The 18,115-nt window shown below is 42.7% G+C and overlaps 1 protein-coding gene across 1 annotated transcript; it reads left to right on the top strand.

The window, feature by feature from the left end:
• Nucleotides 1-4,516: 4,516 nt before the first annotated feature.
• Nucleotides 4,517-17,852, top strand: c1ql4a (complement component 1, q subcomponent-like 4). Its single transcript, XM_074644394.1, has 3 exons — nt 4,517-4,855; nt 5,160-6,548; nt 16,602-17,852. The coding sequence occupies exons 2-3, from the start codon at nt 6,003-6,005 to the stop codon at nt 16,779-16,781; spliced, it is 726 nt and encodes a 241-aa protein (XP_074500495.1). The 5' UTR covers nt 4,517-4,855; nt 5,160-6,002; the 3' UTR covers nt 16,782-17,852.
• The last annotated feature ends 263 nt before the right edge of the window (nt 17,853-18,115 follow it).

Below are 18,115 nucleotides of genomic sequence, written 5' to 3'. Positions count from 1 at the left end.
CAGGCCAGACTGACTGACCCTGTAAACTGGGACTGACACAGCATTCAACTCCCCCCCCGCGCTGCTCAGCTATACCAACATTTCCCAATGGAAATATCACAGGACGTTGCTGACCAAACCTTCCACGTCCTCCGCCTCAATCCAACTGTGGTGGAAATTCTGTAATCAAGACTCATAAGAAAGAAGATGTCTTTTATTCTTGAGAATCTTTAGACTTGCAACAACCACCTTCAACAGTCTCAGATACTATCCAGGCATTGAGCAATGTTTCCCCCATCAATTAAAACATAGGCCAATTGTCTCCCCTGAATACTAATGTTGATTATTATTGTGGTTATCATTAAACAAGCATGTAATTGAATGACAAATAACAGATTTGATTAAATTGGACTGTTGGATTATAGCAACAAAAAAAAGCCATGTCACTATAAATTATATTTATGAGTGTTAAAGGTCCTCTTTACGATATCCAGAGTATTAATATAGCGTCAAACAACTATTTGCTATGTAAAGATATAGAGGAGCATACCTCACCAGAGAATAAAGTCACTCTACCTCTGTGTGTTGTAGTCCGAGCTTTCAGTGCATGTTCGTGCATGTGAACGTGCCCCACTGGCTAGCTCACTGCCGCCGCTGTGCACTGCACTAATATGGCGGTTACAGCTGATAACGCTGTACCGACCGACGGCTCTGTCTCAGAAACGTAGCGCCCACCCTTCAGTTCCCCCTCAGGTAACCACTGTTAGCTCTGTCAGCAATTTTGCCATTATTTTCACTGCTAGCATCGTTAGCTATGAGCCGCCAGTTCAGCTGTCGCCATATTGAGAGCCGTGCAGAGGCAATAGATATGCTCCCAATCTCACATTTAGCACCTTTAAACAAATGCAATGGTTAGAAATTTCACATTCAAACTTTAAATAGGTCTCATCATTGATCATAAACAGCAGTCTGCTGTGTATTACGTTATTGCTCTGTGCTCTCCTTATATGGTAGTACTCCCTTCAGACCGTCTGACAGACACAGAACCCCGTTTGGGACTTTCTCTGGATCAGACCAAGTTTAGAGAAGCAACTGTAGGCTACGCTAAACCAAAACTATCAGTAAACACTTCTGATCAGCAACTCTCACCATTGTGTGGCTTTATTGTACATGCAAATGTCAACTTCACCACAATAACACCAATAAAGTGCAGCTCAAAGCTGCTCCCCAAGCCATTGTTTTCCTATGGGGAGAGTGGTGTTGCCCGACTGGGCGGAAGCCTTGGCGTGGCGCACCGCTCGAAATCGCCACAGAGCGCAGCGCTCAAAGTTAAAATTATTTCAACTTTGACCTTGGTTGCCACTGACCTTTCAAAGCGCAACCAATGAGATAACAGCTGCAACTGTTGTTGTTGCCTGGAAACAGTGAATGGCGTTCCTGGCACACTTTTTTGATGTCATATTATACCTGCGCTGCACTTTGCCTCAGCAAGGCTCTGCGCCCGATACCTCGCAGTGAGTGAAGAGCAAGTTTCATATCATGTGAAGTTAGCTTGAGGGCCACCACTGCCACTGGACGGCAATAGCACCACTGCGCTCTGAAAACCATTATTTCCAATGGCTGGCGCAACGACCGCTTTTCGCTGCGCCTAGCAAAGTGCGAGCTAAACCCAGCGACGACCGCAGCTCAAACAACCTTCTGTGTGAATAGCCCTTTAGGTACGGTCACACAAGCGCGAATGCAGGCTAGTGACCATCGCCTGCCGAGGCAATATTTGCCTGACACTACATGTCCACGAGATTTGGCGAGGACGCTAGGGGACTCGCTGCCAAGAACACCTCAAAAATATTGCTTCCAGCGCCCCCTGACGTTCTCTGAACGCCCAGTGCTAATCTAAACAGTCCACATACACTCCACAGCAGGTACGCCTGCTGCTGAAACCTTATGATTGGTTACAGAAGTGTACTTGTATTTCTCCCACCACACCTACCCATCCTTGGAAAAACACCTTAAAACTAGGTGATTGTCTGCCTCTTCGTGTCCGGTGGGATCAGGTCAGTTGATCCCTACACGGCCAGACAGTGGTCATCATATCTGTGGAGGGAGAGGTCGAGGAGGTGGTGGTTGATAAAAAGAGCATCATCAATACTGTATGTAGACCTATTCCCCTTGCTCCCAATGCTTCTGTCATTAAACTTTAAACTCGCAGATTTGCGGTTGTGCGTGTCAGACAGGTGACACAAGACTCCAAGGAAATGATGAAAATCTGCCCAAGAGGTTTCTGAAATGGAAGGCGACCAGGAAGCATATTTTAGTCCACATGGCAACACATTATTTCCCTACTGTCGTTGCAACAGCGAGACATTTGATACACGAATACAAAACATGGCCTTCCATTACTAATGGTGCGCAAACTCTCTTCTTTTTGTCTACCTGCATGTGTCTATGTGTGTGCAATGCATGCCTTTTAGTTCAGAGTGCATGCACTGTGTGTGTGTTTGTGTGTGAGGTTTTAGGTAAAGGAAAAAGAGCAGCACAATGTGTGGGGCAGGGTGTCTCACTAATGAGGCTTTATAGCTGTGGGATGCGAGTCACACACACAGACAATGGTCTGGGGAACATTTAGTGTCTCCTCTCCATTCCTCACACATCATGCTGAGGCATCTTTTACTTAGCCGCCGTTCCTCTGTTCTTTTCCCTTCCAGAAGATAAAAAACATCTTCGTTTTGCAACACTTCATCAAACATTTTCTTGCCAAGAGTTTGCCTCTAACAACAGGTGAATGTCAGGGTAACAAGACGGCGTCGGTGCTGTATATAGTCTGCATTTGGTGGTTGCCAATAAATGTCAATATTCATACATTACAGGTGGTTATTAGACATAAAACCACCTTTCAGGAGGCCTCCTCAAACGGCACTCACCTAACAAGGATCCAACCAAGCAGAGCTGCTGGTAGCTGACAATGAAGTGTATATGAAGTGCTGCATCAAACGGCCTGTTTTATCCATAGACTGTATATAAGAAGTCGACGTATTCACCGTGACGTCACTCATTGGTTTGTGGACTGACGATTTGAAGCCTTGAGTTTTTCATTTTAGCTGTCTCCACCTTGGTTTTTGGCCGTCGCCATATTGTAGAAATGACACGAGGGGGTGGAGCTAAGTACAAACGAACGCTGAATAAGACATTTTCAGGTGACCAAAAAAGTTATAATTAACTTTCATAAACTGAAAACACACTGTGAAAGGGTTAAAGTTGTATAGAAAAAAACACGGACAACTCCCAGACCGGACAACGCTGTGATAGCGAGCTGTCAAATTTGCACTTTTATTAAAAAATAAGTGTGGACAGGCAGATGAAAAAGTGTGAGAAAGAAATTTACAAGGGTGAAAAGTGTAATTCTTTCTTTCTTTCTTTGTCAATTTGTTACCTCAATGCAGAAAATGAGGAAGGGCACCCAACGGCATAAACTCATGTTTACAATGATTACTGAGGTAATAAATCAAGTGAGAAGTAGGGTCATTTTCTCAGAGACTTCTACACAATCAGACTTCTTTTTGCAACCAGAGGAGTCGCCCCCTGCTGGCTATTAGAAAGAATGCAAGTTTAAGGCACTTCAGCATTGGCTTCTCTTTTCAGACCCGGAGTTGCCCACTGCTTTAACCATCGCTGTAGGTGCTGAGGCTTTATTAGATATTTTGTCTGTCCACTGGGTTTGTTTTTAATCCCCCAAAAAGAAGGATCGCCGCCCATAGCTACAAATTTGCCACCTTCCCTTTTCCGCTTGTGTTGTAACTTTTACACCTCAACAGGTCATTTGCAACCTTGGGTTTGTTAGGCTGCCACTCCAACAGATTCACAACTCGGACAGGTTCATGAAACATAAGAGACTCAACATGTAATTCTTTCTTTCTTTCTTTGTTAATTTGTTACCTCAATGCAGAAAATGAGGAAGGGCGCCCACCGGCGGAATACAACTGGATAATAACACCAGATCTTGCAGATTTGAAGACCTGAAAGTACCCTTTGGAGAAGGCAACGATACCGAAACTGCTAAAAAAGCGGAGCACCAGGTAAGTGAAATACTATTTAACATGTTTTATGAGTGACATGTAGACAGAAACAGAATATTGTTACAAATCACTTTCATCCCACAAATAAAAATAGAAACATATTTTTTTTTTAAAAGAACGTATTCCCAGTTAGAGTATTCTTCACTATACAAGCATAAGTAAGGCTTTACTCATGCTTTGTAAACTCATGTTTACAATGATCACTGAGGTAATAAATCCAGTGAGAAGTAGTCAGTGCTGTATATAATCTGCATTTGGTGGTTGCATATAAATGTCAATATTCATACATTACAGGTGGTTATAAGACATAAAAGAGCAGAATAACAATGCTGGTGTGATGTAGGCCTAGAGAGAGAGAGAGAAAGAGAGAGAGAGAGAGAGGGAGAGAGAGAGAGAGCGAGAGAGAGAGATCTAACAGGTGTCGACTAGGACTGCCCATGGACCAAACAGTGCGATAAGCATCCAGTCTGCAGCCACTCTTCTGGATGGGAGCGCCAGGTCGTTGTGCGTCCCCTTATTTGGATTTGCGTCAAAAAGTGTTCTAACAGGTATTTTATGGGGCTTCATTTTCCTCTGAAGTTGGCGCCATTTAAACTCCCGTTTTCTACCCCGGAAAGAAAAGAGGAGGATTAAGCGCCGATTAAGAAACTCTCATCACTTTCCTGGCAGCGTCTCCAGCGCGCCCGTCGGCTCTCCGGCTCCACATTCAAAGTGCTTCAGTCGTTTTGGTGGGACGCGGACTGAGCAGATGCACAGAGAATTTAATCCTCTAGAAAATATTTTTGGATCATAAAGAGCAGATGGTGAGTTTTTCTTTGTCTTTTTCTTTTTTTTTTAACTCTTTCAAATTCAACGCATTGTAGATAATTACGCATTTCATGTAATTTGCATGTATAAGAATTACAATAAAACAAAATAAAATTATTATTTAAAGAAAATACCATTTCTTTATTCAAAACATGTCGTTTTGATATTTATCTTTATACAGTATAATTTAATTTTAAACATTCTTTAAATTCATGCAAATCTATTACATATAATGCTATAACAGTGGTAAATAAGGACACATAATTTATTTAATGTCTTTTCTCTTTTTATTCTTTCCAGATGCAGATATAGCCAGAGGAGGAATCTATTAAAAGTGTTATTGGTTTCCTGAAAAGGCACCTTTTTTTTAATGTGGACAGTGGAAACAAGATAGAAGTGGGGGGGGGTTCATAAGATGATTGTGTCAGGAAAAGGTCTCTGATGAACTTTAGTCTCTGGCAGTCATGGCATTAAGTGAGACATCCACATGAAGTGAAATCCTGTGCTTTGTAAAGGGGGGGCTTGAAAGAAGATTTTTCTTTCTTTGAAAAAAAAAAACCAAACTGTAGATCATACTTCATCCAGCAAAACAAACAATACCCCCACTCCCTCCTCAATGAGCTGAATTTGGCAACTGCGTACTTTTAATAAGCTCCACTTCCACAACAAGCCTCTCAGTGCCAGTCATGGTGTCTGTCTGATGCTGAAAAATAAACTGAACTGGAGGACAACGGGGGAAGTCAGACTTAATCAGATAAATTATGTTTTTGTAGTGTGTCACCACAAATCTGAGACATCCAGATTTTTTTTGTGTTTATTTCCTTAAACACAGTGGTGTGTAAAGTTTTCATCTTTTCAACCATATAGGCTTTTAAATATCCTGGTCCCTTGGACATCTTTTCATTTCTCAAGGATCCGCTTTGGTTGTCTTCCATTTTGCGTTCTCTCTCATACTGAGCCCGGTGATAGGCTACACCACTCCTCCCAACATCCTTCTTCACCTTTTTACACCATACTGGTTCTCTGAGCGGCTTCATCCTGGCCGGCACTATTCCAGCCAAGGGGGAAGAGGACTTCCTGACGCTGGCCGCCTCACGGCTCAGCCGCAGGAAACGCGTCATCGGAGCGGCTGTAGGTGTGGCCATGGTTCTAATACTGTTGGTGGCCATTCCCCTGCTGGTCCACACAACCAAAGGGGGGAACACTGGAAATGCAGGGAGCCATTATGAAATGCTCGGAAGTTGCAAGATGGTATGCGACCCCTACGCTACGTCTCAGCCAGGCCAAGAGCTGACGGCTGTGTCTATGCCGCCCCAGGATTACTCTGGGAAGAAGCTAAAGTCTGGGTTTCGTGGGCCTCCAGGGATCCCTGGCCCTCAAGGAGCACGAGGAGCCCCTGGAGAGCCAGGCAAACCGGGGCCACAGGGGCCCCCAGGTCCAGGTCCTGGTGGCTACTCTCCCTCACTCTACACTCCAAAAATCGCCTTTTACGCGGGGCTACGCAAGCAGCACGAGGGGAGTGAAATACTGAAGTTTGATGACGTGGTGACCAACGTAGGTAACTACTACGAGCCCAGCACCGGCAAGTTCACCTGTCCTCTGCCCGGCATTTACTTCTTCACCTACCACGTTCTGATGAGAGGTGGCGATGGGACCAGCATGTGGGCCGACCTCAAGAAGAACGGACAGGTTAGTAAATGTGTGTGTGAGAGTATGTGCAACGCCTGAAGGTGTGTGTGTGTACAATAGAGGGTCTGCATGTATGTGTTTGTATGTATGCACACACACGACCATGCAACAGTGTTGACCATCCTGCGTGTCACCATTGACTCGCGTTCACCTCGGTAACATTGAGCTCTTCAGATTCAGAGCACATTCCACTTAGCAGGTGGCAACATGACAGCCAAAGAATGAAAGAGCAATCTTCCTCCTCATTAAGGGGAATTCATGCTATACAGTTTAAAATCACAGCTATGTGTATATTTGCATTCTCACATGCACTGTGGCTAAATGACAAGTGGCAGAATGCCGCTGCCGCCGCCGTCAAAAGGAACAGTCTAATTAGTAAGTATCATACACAGAGCTTGATTATCGCCTAAACAGAAGTGCAAAAGAGCATGGGAGAAATGTCTGTCAGCACGCAGACCAGTCAGTTTACACCTCAGCTAAATAAATAATGAATGTAAAATTGACAGTCCACTCATCCACTTCCTCATTCCCCAGACACTAATTAAAGACAGAGGGGCTGATGGGAGGAAGAGGAGAGGAGAGGTGGGATAAATCACAGGGATTTCATCAGAGGACTCCAAATTCAGGAAACATTCTTCAAGTTACATTCATTCATTCATCAAGGACTGCAAATGCAAATAGTCTCTGCTCAGACCAAGGACTGTTTAAACATGTGCACACATGGCTAACGCAGACTCATACACTCTGTATGGTTTAATTCCACCATATTAAATACGAATATCTCTTTTAGACTTGATTTGGTGAGAAAATTAAATGTTTAAAATCATTCCTCATTAATTATTAGACTGTATATTGTGGCTATTTGTCAAAAAGAGTTCATCAAAAAATAAACTTACATCAAAAGGCCACTGATGCACCATTTCAGATGGTTGCACTCTGGCAAAAGAAGTCCAACATCCAGGCAGGATTATCATTTAGGTTGATTAAATTCCCAGTTCAAAGCAAACAAACATTCATCATGCTGCCTCGCTCTTGCTTCAGTAAATATGACTTCCTGGTTCATGACCTGACATGGACACACCTACCACCTTTATCGCTTCACCCACGTGCTTGGTCTGGTGCCCCTAGTGTCTACACAAAATGAATAAATACAAAAATAACTAATAATAATAATGAAATAATCAAACTAATGAAATAGATCCTACACTGTGTAGGCCGCAAAGGTGAATGTGTTTAAGGCCGCCTGCTTAATGTCCTATATTGCCATTCAAGTCATCTTAGCCTGCTAAATGATTATACATCTTAGATTAGATCCCATGAACACCCGCTATGTTCTCCTCCCCAGCTTGTTCATTGATTCTCCATTAATTATCTTTTCACTCAACTCAATCATTCAACCTCACCCAGGTCCATCTGACACCCGCCAGGAGGCCTCCTCAAACAGTTCTGTTAAGGCACTCACCTAATAAGGATCTACCCAAGCAGAGCTGCTGGTAGCTGACAATGACGTGTATAAGTGCTGCATCAAACGGCCTGTTTTATCCATAGACTGTATATAAGAAGTGGACGTATTCACCGTGACGTCACTCATTGGTTTGTGGACTGCCGATTTGAAGCCTTGAGTTTTTCATTTTGGCTGTCTCCATCTTCGTTTCATATTGTTTTTTGCAACCAGAAGTGACACGAGAGGGTGGAGCTAAGTACAACCGAACGCTGAATAAGACATTTTCAGGTGACCAAAAAAGTTGTAATTAACTTTCATGAACTGAAAACACACTGTGAAAGGGTTAAAGTTGTAAAGACAAAAACAAGGACAACTTCCAGACCAGACAACGCCGTGAAAGCGAGCTTTCAAATTTACACTTTTATTAACAAATAAGTGCGGCCGGGCAGATGAAAAAGTGTGAGAAAGAAAGATACAGGGGTGAAAAGTGTAATTCTTTCTTTCTTTCTTTGTTAATTTGTTACCTCAATGCAGAAAATGAGGAAGAGCACCCACCGGCATAAACTCATGATTACAATGATTAATCAAGTGAGAAGTAGGGTCATTTTCTCATAGACTTCTATACAATCAGACTTCTTTTTGCAATCAGAGGAGTCGCCCCCTGCTGGCTATTAGAAAGAATGCAAGTTTAAGGCACTTCAGCATTTGCTTATCTTTTCAGACCCGGAGTTGCCTACTGCTTTAACCATCGCCGTAGGTGTTGAGGCTTTATTAGATATTTTGTCTGCCCACTGGGTTTGTTTTTAATCCCCCAAAAAGAAGGATTGCCGCCCATAGCTACAAATTTGCCACATTCCCTTTTCCGCTTGTGTTGTAACTTTTACACATCAACAGGTTATTTGCAACCTTGGGTTTGTTAGGCTGCCAGTCCAACAGATTCACAACTCGGACAGGTTCAGCGAGAATGAATGAAACATAAGAGACTCAACATGACTAAGACACGCCGACGCGTCCACGTGGAGACAGACAGTGAATGTGGAGGAGCAAAGCAAGACAAGTGAGTTGACGGGCAGATCAGGGGTGGAGCAGAGGAAGATAGATGACTTAATGGAGGTGTGGAGACAGTGGGCTGGTAGACGAGGCATCAGGGAGGCTGGTGGTGAAGGCCAGGATGAGATCGGGCGCGATGACCAATGGACACCCACTCAACACGTCTGGGCTTGACAAGCGATCAAGGTCGGCCAGAGAAAGAGAGAAAATTGGTTTACAAACTGCAGATAGGGAGTGTGTAAAAACAGTTAGTTAATTAATTCTAGATACCAATAGATTTCCTCTGGGAGTTGTTGATGTATCACTCCTGTATCTTTGCTAATGATGTTTAAACAGCATTGGACTGTTGGACTCGTGTTACACGAGTGTTGTATAACGTGATGCCAGGATCTCAGGAGGATGTGTTGACTGTAGCAGGGCTTCCATGGGATTCCTATAGATCCAATACCTATTACCGTCACTAAATCCCCACTCTGTAAAGCCTACCTGCTCACACCTCAATCTAACTTTCACAAATCATTGCAGCTTGACAGGGTTTTAGAGTTGGGGGATTTGTGATTGAAAGGGGTCACACTTCAGTTGCTTCCATGTTTCTGATGCGACGGTAATTGACTTGCAGTACAATTCCAATGTATGATGATAATGGATGTTTGCTCAACACTGTTACACCCCAGTCACCCCCTGTTGAATGTTAAATGCACAGGTAGGAAACAGAAGGCATGTAATGCCAAATTTGATAACCAGTTTGGAAAGATTATGGTTGCGTTCAAATTTACATACTAACATGCTATTTAGTACGCTAAAACAGTGTGTGAGATTTTTTTAGCATGTCCGAAACCTTTGTATGAAACCAATAATATGCAAATTGGATACTATTTCTGGTGAAATATTACAGTTTGCAACCATGGCTTCATCCAAAATCGCATACTATGCACTACATACTCAATATGTGTGCTGTCGTTCAACATACTTTTGTGTGAATAAACAGTAGTTTGTATCTTTTCGGATCCACTGAGCAGTAATTTACGTCATCACGCCCTGAGAGCCTCCTTGCCGGTTGGAGACATGTAACCATTGCAACCTGTGCCAACCTCATGTGACCAAAACGACGGTTTGTGAGAATCAAAGTCTGAATTAATTTAAAATACTGTATATATTACGCCTAACAAAGTGAAATCTTATACTTATAGTTAAATGGAAGTGTTATTGACGTTACAGAGATGTCTGTCAACATCTGTTATGTTGTGTCGTAGTGTCCAGCGCTGCATTCTGTTATATTACACTGGAAACAGTATGCAATTTGTGTACTATTGGTTTCATACTAAGGTTTCGGACATACTAAAAAATCTCACATACTAGTGTGTACTAAATAGCATGTTAGTATGGAATTTCGTATGCAACCCATGTTTGCAACGCTGGACACTACGGAGGCATAAATATCCCACAATGCAATGCGGTAGTGGCGACAACGTTCTTAACAGACGTTGACGGACATCTCTGTAATGTCAATAACGCTTGAATTTAAGTGTAAGTATAAGATTTCACTTTGCTAGGCGTAATATATATTGAAAATGAATTCAGACTTTGATTCTCACGACTCATCGTTTTGGTCACATGAGGTTGGTACGTGTTACCATTGTTACATGTCTTCAACCTGTAAGGAGGCTCTCAGGAGGTGACGATGTAAATTACTGCTAAGTGCGTCCAAAAAGATACAAACTACTGTTTATTCACACAAAAGTATGTTGAACGATAGCACACATATTGAGTATGTAGTGCATAGTATGAGATTTCAGACGCAGTATCCATATTACATCCTTACGATCCTTAATGATTGAATATTGATAGATCAAAATAAATAGTTATGAATGCACTCCACATTGGTGCCACTGCTATTATAAATGTGAATAATCACTTCATTCCTAATCATTATCAAGGATATATGAGTTGTATGCTGCTTAATATTCCAGCTTGGTAGTTATTAAGACAGTCTATGCTAATGTTGGCGTGCTTGATGCTGTGAAGGCTGGTAATACGTCATGCGTACCGTCTCAACAGAACTTCTCCCTTTCCCCTCATTAACTGGTGTGCGAGCTGTTCACCTGCTCATTTATATTCCCATAGTGCACCACTGTATGTCTATATTAAATGTTCTTAATACAATGTGCAATGTAGACAAATAGGTACTGGCTCGGCTCCCATTTAATCTCTCCCTTGTTTTTTCACCTGTCATCATATACTCTTTTAATAGCTCAGTTAAAGGTCAAGTTATTTCACACGGTAGTGTTAAAATGTCATCACTCGCTATAATGACCGGAGCCTGTATTAACTTCCCCGGTGCAGAGATATAGATATGCTACAGGTGAAATGTAATTAGCGAGGGGCAAGAATGTGTTAGATATATAACAGGATTTGCTCTATGAAGACAAGACGTTGTCTTTTTCAGTCCATAAGAGAACTAAATAAAATATCAAAATGTGCCTCTGGTGAAAGAGATAATTAAAATAATTCAATCCCTTTCATGCTGTGCACACGTTTGACCATTATAGTGCAGCACACTTGGCAGGTTATAGCAATCTAAGGTATACGGTTCAATGCTACAGTCGCTTGTCGCCATGTAATCCCCGAGCTCCCAAAGGAGAGGGAAAACCTATTCAATAAATATTCTATTTCCACAACATCGCCCCCTCCTCACCACCACCCCCATCCGTCCCCAGCCCTCTTGCCATGTGCTGGAGTCCCTTAGGTAAGTTTAACAGCTACTTTTCTATTGTCTCCCCTCTAAGAGGTCAGTATATCACAGTGAATGAATCCTGTCAGTTTTATTACCAGTGGAGCACAGACCCACAGATAAAAACAAGACTTCATATACCCCCACATCTCACCGGCCTCACAAAATAGCCTCGCTTGATCAGTCTGTTACTCTAGCCCCCCTCCTCCCCTTCCCTCAACCCCCTGGCCCTTGTTTTTGTTTTTTTCCTCCCTCGCTCTTCTTTTTGTCTATCCTTGTCTGTCTTCAGCGCTGCGGCTCCACTTGTATAGAAAATGACACCACAGCTGCTCCCAACACCGCCACCACCACCACCACCACCACCACCCCCTCCCTCCTCCTTCTTCCTCGCCTGTGGCCCCCTCTGCTCCCAGGCGTGTTTACCGGAGGCCCTATAATGAAAGGGCTAGGCAGAGACAGACACAGCCACAGGCAAACCCCGGGGGCCCCTGCCTTGCGGCTCACAACCCTTCCAGCTCCAGGATCAGCGCAGTGTGCTGCCTGGTTCACACGGATCAGCCCGTGTCCTCCAGCCGTATCCATGTCCTCCGTCGGCCTCCTGTCCTAATCCCACCACGGCTCCCTCACGCCTCTCTGTCTGGCATCTGCGTAATTCCCTCACGCACAGCAACATCAGCCAAACCACCATTTCATATATCATATATTGGCCAAAAGAGATCTCTACACTGATTGATGAATATGATTCTGTTGTATCGTATTCAGCCGCACTTTCATGCATTAAGTCATGAGAATGTGAGAAGGCCTGAGGGGGGAAAGATCTCCCTACATCTCCCTCCGTTACACTGTTTGGCCAAAATAATGAGCCAGATGACATATGCCTCGTGTCGATAGGAAGTCACAACAACAGCACCGCTGTCAGCTGCAGCCAGAGATGCAAATGTGATATTGGCTGTCACTACACATGTCAAGCAGAACAACAATATAACCTTTCCATGACAATGGATTGGTGTCGTTATTTGAGAGATGGTCTTATGGGGGCCTAAGAAAGAGTAGATTATGTTCAGTGTTTAATTATACTAATTGGGCATCCTGGGTAACACAAAACATGGCTTTGATTATATAACAAATTAATTAGATCTTTCTAAATGCAAAATGTTTGCACGCTACCTATGGACTGTTCTGCATCTTGCATGGTTGTGATGCTATCGCGGGGACAAAATCTGTCCACAGACAGACAGACAGACAGACAGACAGACAGACAGACAGGCAGACAGGCAGACAGGCAGACAGGCAGACAGGTTCCCGCTACAGTAGGACCACATTTTGCCATGATGACTCACACACAGACTCACAAGGTGAAAACGATACCAGCCACACGCTGTCGTAGCTGGTAAATATAAAGGATGTCAAATGATATATTTTTTTATATTTAGCCTTTATTTAACCGGGTTTGTCCAATTGAGATCAAGGATCTCTTTTACAAGGGAGACCTGGCCAAGAATAGAAGCAACACAATACACAATTAACATTAATGTCCATAGTATTGAGTAAAATGTAAACTTATCAGAGAAAGCATTTTGCACACCGACATCCTGGACTCAATACATTTTACCATATTTTTAAACTTGTTTAGGGTTATTATATTTTGAAGCTTAAGATCAGTCTATAGATTGTTAAAAGTAATCTTCATCTCTCCATCTGCACCATGTTTCCATGAAGTGATAAAATAATTCAGTTACCGGATTTAAACCTCTTAACCACAGGACGATGTAGTGTCAACAGACAGGGTCGTTTTTCACCATCAGTGCTCTGAACTTGATGTTTTATTTTCAATCAATTTTATTTCATAAAACATATTTTATGTTGCAATATAGTATAAATCTAATTAAAGAATACAGGTGCAATGAGCTTATCTACATGTCATATATCTCATACTGGTTTTATACATTAATTATACATTAATTATAATCGTGATTTTAATCACATACATGGTTTCTTAGTGTCTGAACAGGCATGTCTTTCACTTCTCCACATCCCAGACGGTCTTTGTCATATCTAGACAGATTGAAAAACAGGTTACTGTATCTGATTTCTCACTTCCTCATTTTTCCTCGACTGAGGCAATGTTTCTTTCAATTCTAGTTTTATTTAACTCCTCCTACATAATGTGGCTACAGAGCACACTTATCCTAATTTAAAATGAGAAAAGCTGAATAGCTCTGCAGTGAGAAATATAGCCGTTTTAGGCACAGGCAGCCTAGGCTTCCTCATCCTAAAAACACCCCTGTGGACTACGGAATCTGAAATCTAATGAAACAAGACTGTTGTAGTAGTGTAACAATAGCTGGGGTCGGTTTTACTGTGTGGTTGTTGAGCTGTGAAGCCTCAGGAGATCGACTTCTCTGCTCCCTTAATCAATCTGGTTTAGACTGGACAGGGCCGCGCTGAGCCACTGGTCACCAACACGCTGTATGTTGGATGCAACATCCATGACCTGCATTTATTTTGAGGAGACCTACAGATTGTGTCCAGGATATTGAACACTGTTGATAGATGGGGAATGCGTTCACATCCTAACTCGTCACATACTAAGACATACTCACTTAGTTAGGTTTAACATACGTCACCACACTCCCGGCGCACTTTCTTTGGAGCGTTTACTGTTGCCGCGGATAAGTTTACATTATAGTTAATGGAACATACGGTGCACTTCATGCCGGCGCTAACGGGTGCCTTGTGCAGCGGTATCCAACGGCAATGGCCGTGACATAGCCTCGGTGTTTGATGCCCTGGGAATGAGAATGGGCAGAGGCAGCCCAGCGCGTCAAATTATGATGCTCCATTATATGTGGTTAACATTGTGAATTCAAACAAAACCACTTGCTTAGGTTTAGGCAAAGAAACACACTTAGTTAGGTTTAGGAAAAAACATCATGGTTTGGCTTAAAATTACTACATTCGTAAAGTCAAAGTGAAACTTAACGTTGTGAACACAAAGACACACGGGACACAAACAGCGGTCTCCTGGATGAAAGCCCTGTGTTTGTTGGACCCGTCCACCTCCCTTTTTCCCTCCCACCCAATGTGTGTTTTTTTGCTCTTTAAACTATGTCACCACACAACCTGATCTCACGGGAAGGCGTATAAATAGCACAATAATACAAGGATATTCCGTGTGTCATGAGGACGCATTTTAGCCTTTTCGCATGTCATTTGCACGCCACGCAACAAAACTACGGTAACATCCGCAGGTAGATTTAGGCAACAAAACCACTTAGTTAGGTTTAGGAAAAACATCATGGTTGGGCTTAAAATAATACGTACAAACACACCATAACATAAATACGTAAAATACCATAAGCAGTCTTTCGCGCTTTTTATTCTACATCACTAGCTCTGAGCGTAGCATATTCACATGAATGCATTTACATTGCAGTCAGTAGACTATATGATGTAGCTACAAATGACAGAAGCCAGAACGGCGTTATTATTGCACGTTTTTCGTGTCACTCATACATCTTTTCGTGCGACCGCGCTGCACCACACTCCCGAGCACTTTCTCTTAGCGTTTGATATTGACGCGGATGGGTTCACATTACTTGAAAGCCCGGTGCGTCTAATACAGACGCTAAAGGTTGCCTTGTGCATCGGAATCACACGCCAACGGCCGTGACAATGCGTCGGTATTTCAGCCCTGAGACAAGGGCAAAATGGATAGGTGCACGGGGAAAAGAGCATTTTTTTTGTTACAGTGATCCAGGCCCTGTTGCTCAGTGATTGACTGTTTTAAAATTGATGCGTGCTCGTTGGGGAGAAAGAGGCCCCAGTGATGGGAATGACATGATGATAGTTGAGTTGCAGATCATATTCTGTAGCTGTCATGGAGATGTGCGTGGCTCGTCTGGCTGCTGACACAGATTGAGTGCTTCCACCGTAGATGGACACTGAGCCAGACACAAGGCCACTGATGGCTGACATATGTCTGATGATTGGAGCTGCTACACCAGAATTATTGATACATCCTATTAGGACGTTTTTAGTTTTCTATCTATCTATCTATCTATCTATCTATCTATCTATCTATCTATCTATCTATCTATCTATCTATCTATCTATCTATCTATCTATCTATCTATCTATACATGTTCATGCCAGTTTAACAAACATTGAATAATGCAGTAATATATGCTTGCTATGTTGCAATCTAGGCATGTGTACTTAAATGTCTACAATGAGTAAACCCAATTAAATGTGTTAACAAACAAGTAAAGATCCACTGCTGCTGGGTCAATAAGACCGAACTCACACACAGCATGCAAATGCGAAAATGTCTGGCTTCGGCATAGCCACTCAATATCATGCATATTGAACTGGCCCAGGATCATAAGCAACAGGTCAATAGCTGGTGTGGATAGTGATGCTGTTTCTCGGCCGCGCTATAGTTTCCCCCATAGACAACCTGTTGTCCCCAGTGAGTCCGCTTATCTCCACAAACCCAATCAGATCGCCATCCTCGGTCCTTTGCCCTGAGCCACAGCCACACCTGATCAATAACAGTCAGAGTGGCTGTGTTCTCAGTCCACCTCTGGGGTCACAGGTCACAGTACCATCCATCTGTTTATCCAGCATGAATGCAGAGGTGATGTTATACTCATGGGTGACTCATTTGAAGGCTGTTAATAATTGATCCAGCCTGAAAAAGTGTGAAAGGAATGAGATAGTTTAAAGAGTTCCTGCATGGAGCTAAGTGGCGGTGACATTTGCAAGTGTTTGTCCAGTTTCGTCCATGTTCTAATTGTCAATATGTATGTCCTCTGTGGGGTGACAGGTAAGAGCCAGCGCCATCGCTCAGGACGCTGATCAGAATTACGACTACGCCTCCAACAGTGTGATCCTGCATTTGGACGTGGGTGATGAGGTGTGCGTGCAGCTGGACGGAGGGAAGGTCCACGGAGGGAACACAAACAAGTATAGCACCTTCTCCGGCTTCCTCATCTACCCAGACTGAACCTAATCCGTACTCACGGAGACACACACACATATTCACACTTTACACAGACATGTACGTATGCAAATTAATGCACACACACACAGACATGCACATGCACGATGCTTGCATGTACAGACAAAAATACACTCACACACACACATACAGAAATCCTGAGATTACAACAGAAGCGTGGATCGAGTGAAAATCAGAGATAAGTGGAATTAAGTGGAGTTGTGTGATTTTGAGCCAATCATCAACTGCAAATATTGGCGCCTATGAATAACAGAATATGTACAGTATAGGTGCACATAAAGCTGTGGCTCGGAAATATCTAAAATACTTTAATGTGTTCCATATTAACGGACATCGTGAGAACTAGAATATAACAAACACCATCAGTCTAATTGTTTTTTAATGCAATAATGGTGTTGAAGGTGCCATTAATCAAGATGACTACGCTGAGGCGAATGCACACCCACGGTCTTTACCTTACACATTATCTTCTGCTCTCCATTCCAGTGACCTCTGATCGAACGGCCTGCCTATTTTTCCGCAACTCATCATTGTAAAAAATATTTTTACACCAGTTGAAATTAAATCCCTGTTGTGATTCACGCTGCATCGGGGCCGCGCTGATCAAAATAAGGCCATCTGAATAAACACAGATGCTGGACCTTGTTTCCGTCATGACGCAGGATATCACAGCAAGATAAAACAAAACATATTATACAATGCAACACATTTTATGGATGTGTGTGATGATAATTGCCAAGTGCATTATTGACAATATTGTGTGCGTGTGTGTGTGGGTCAGTAGTATGAGTGGATATATATATATATACTGTAATATACTGAGGCAGTGAAAAGTAACAGCTGCAGTGTTTTACTTACATTCAATGTTGTACAATACATTACAGGCACGTTACTGTAATTACACTGCCATACCTACTTTATTTTTGAGAGACCCCTGTCAAAGTATTATATGTATAAACACAGTAATCCTGGGATGGGCTATCTGGTATGTTGAATAGGCTGAGTAGACAATTGCTATTAAAATATATATACCCCTACTTTGTCTGTGTTCTTCCATGATGTTTTTTTTTTATAAAGGTCAGGGCTGAATAAAAGTATGTATATGTTCCAACATGTCATAAATACATGCAGACCCAGTTTTATTTGGATTGACCGATTGGATCGACAGTGGAGGATTGGATTTAATGACACGGCTGCGTGGATTTACGGCTGAGATCGAAGCAACAGTGGCCGACCACAGCCTCTGCCTGCTACAACATGGATTTCCAATATGTCTTAAGACACTGTCTAAGACACAAACATTAATACCGCTATATTGA

Source organism: Sebastes fasciatus, chromosome 8 (genome assembly GCF_043250625.1).
Source record: "Sebastes fasciatus isolate fSebFas1 chromosome 8, fSebFas1.pri, whole genome shotgun sequence".
Taxonomy (NCBI): Eukaryota; Metazoa; Chordata; class Actinopteri; order Perciformes; family Sebastidae; genus Sebastes; species Sebastes fasciatus.
This window is presented reverse-complemented; position numbering and strand designations above follow the sequence as displayed.

Bases quoted from the DNA above. Each gene is read 5' to 3' on its own strand.
- c1ql4a (XM_074644394.1), top strand. From the start codon at position 6,003: ATGGTTCTAATACTGTTGGTGGCCATTCCCCTGCTGGTCCACACAACC. The intron at 6,549-16,601 runs GTTAGTAAATGT...GTGGGGTGACAG, and splicing joins ACCTCAAGAAGAACGGACAG to GTAAGAGCCAGCGCCATCGC.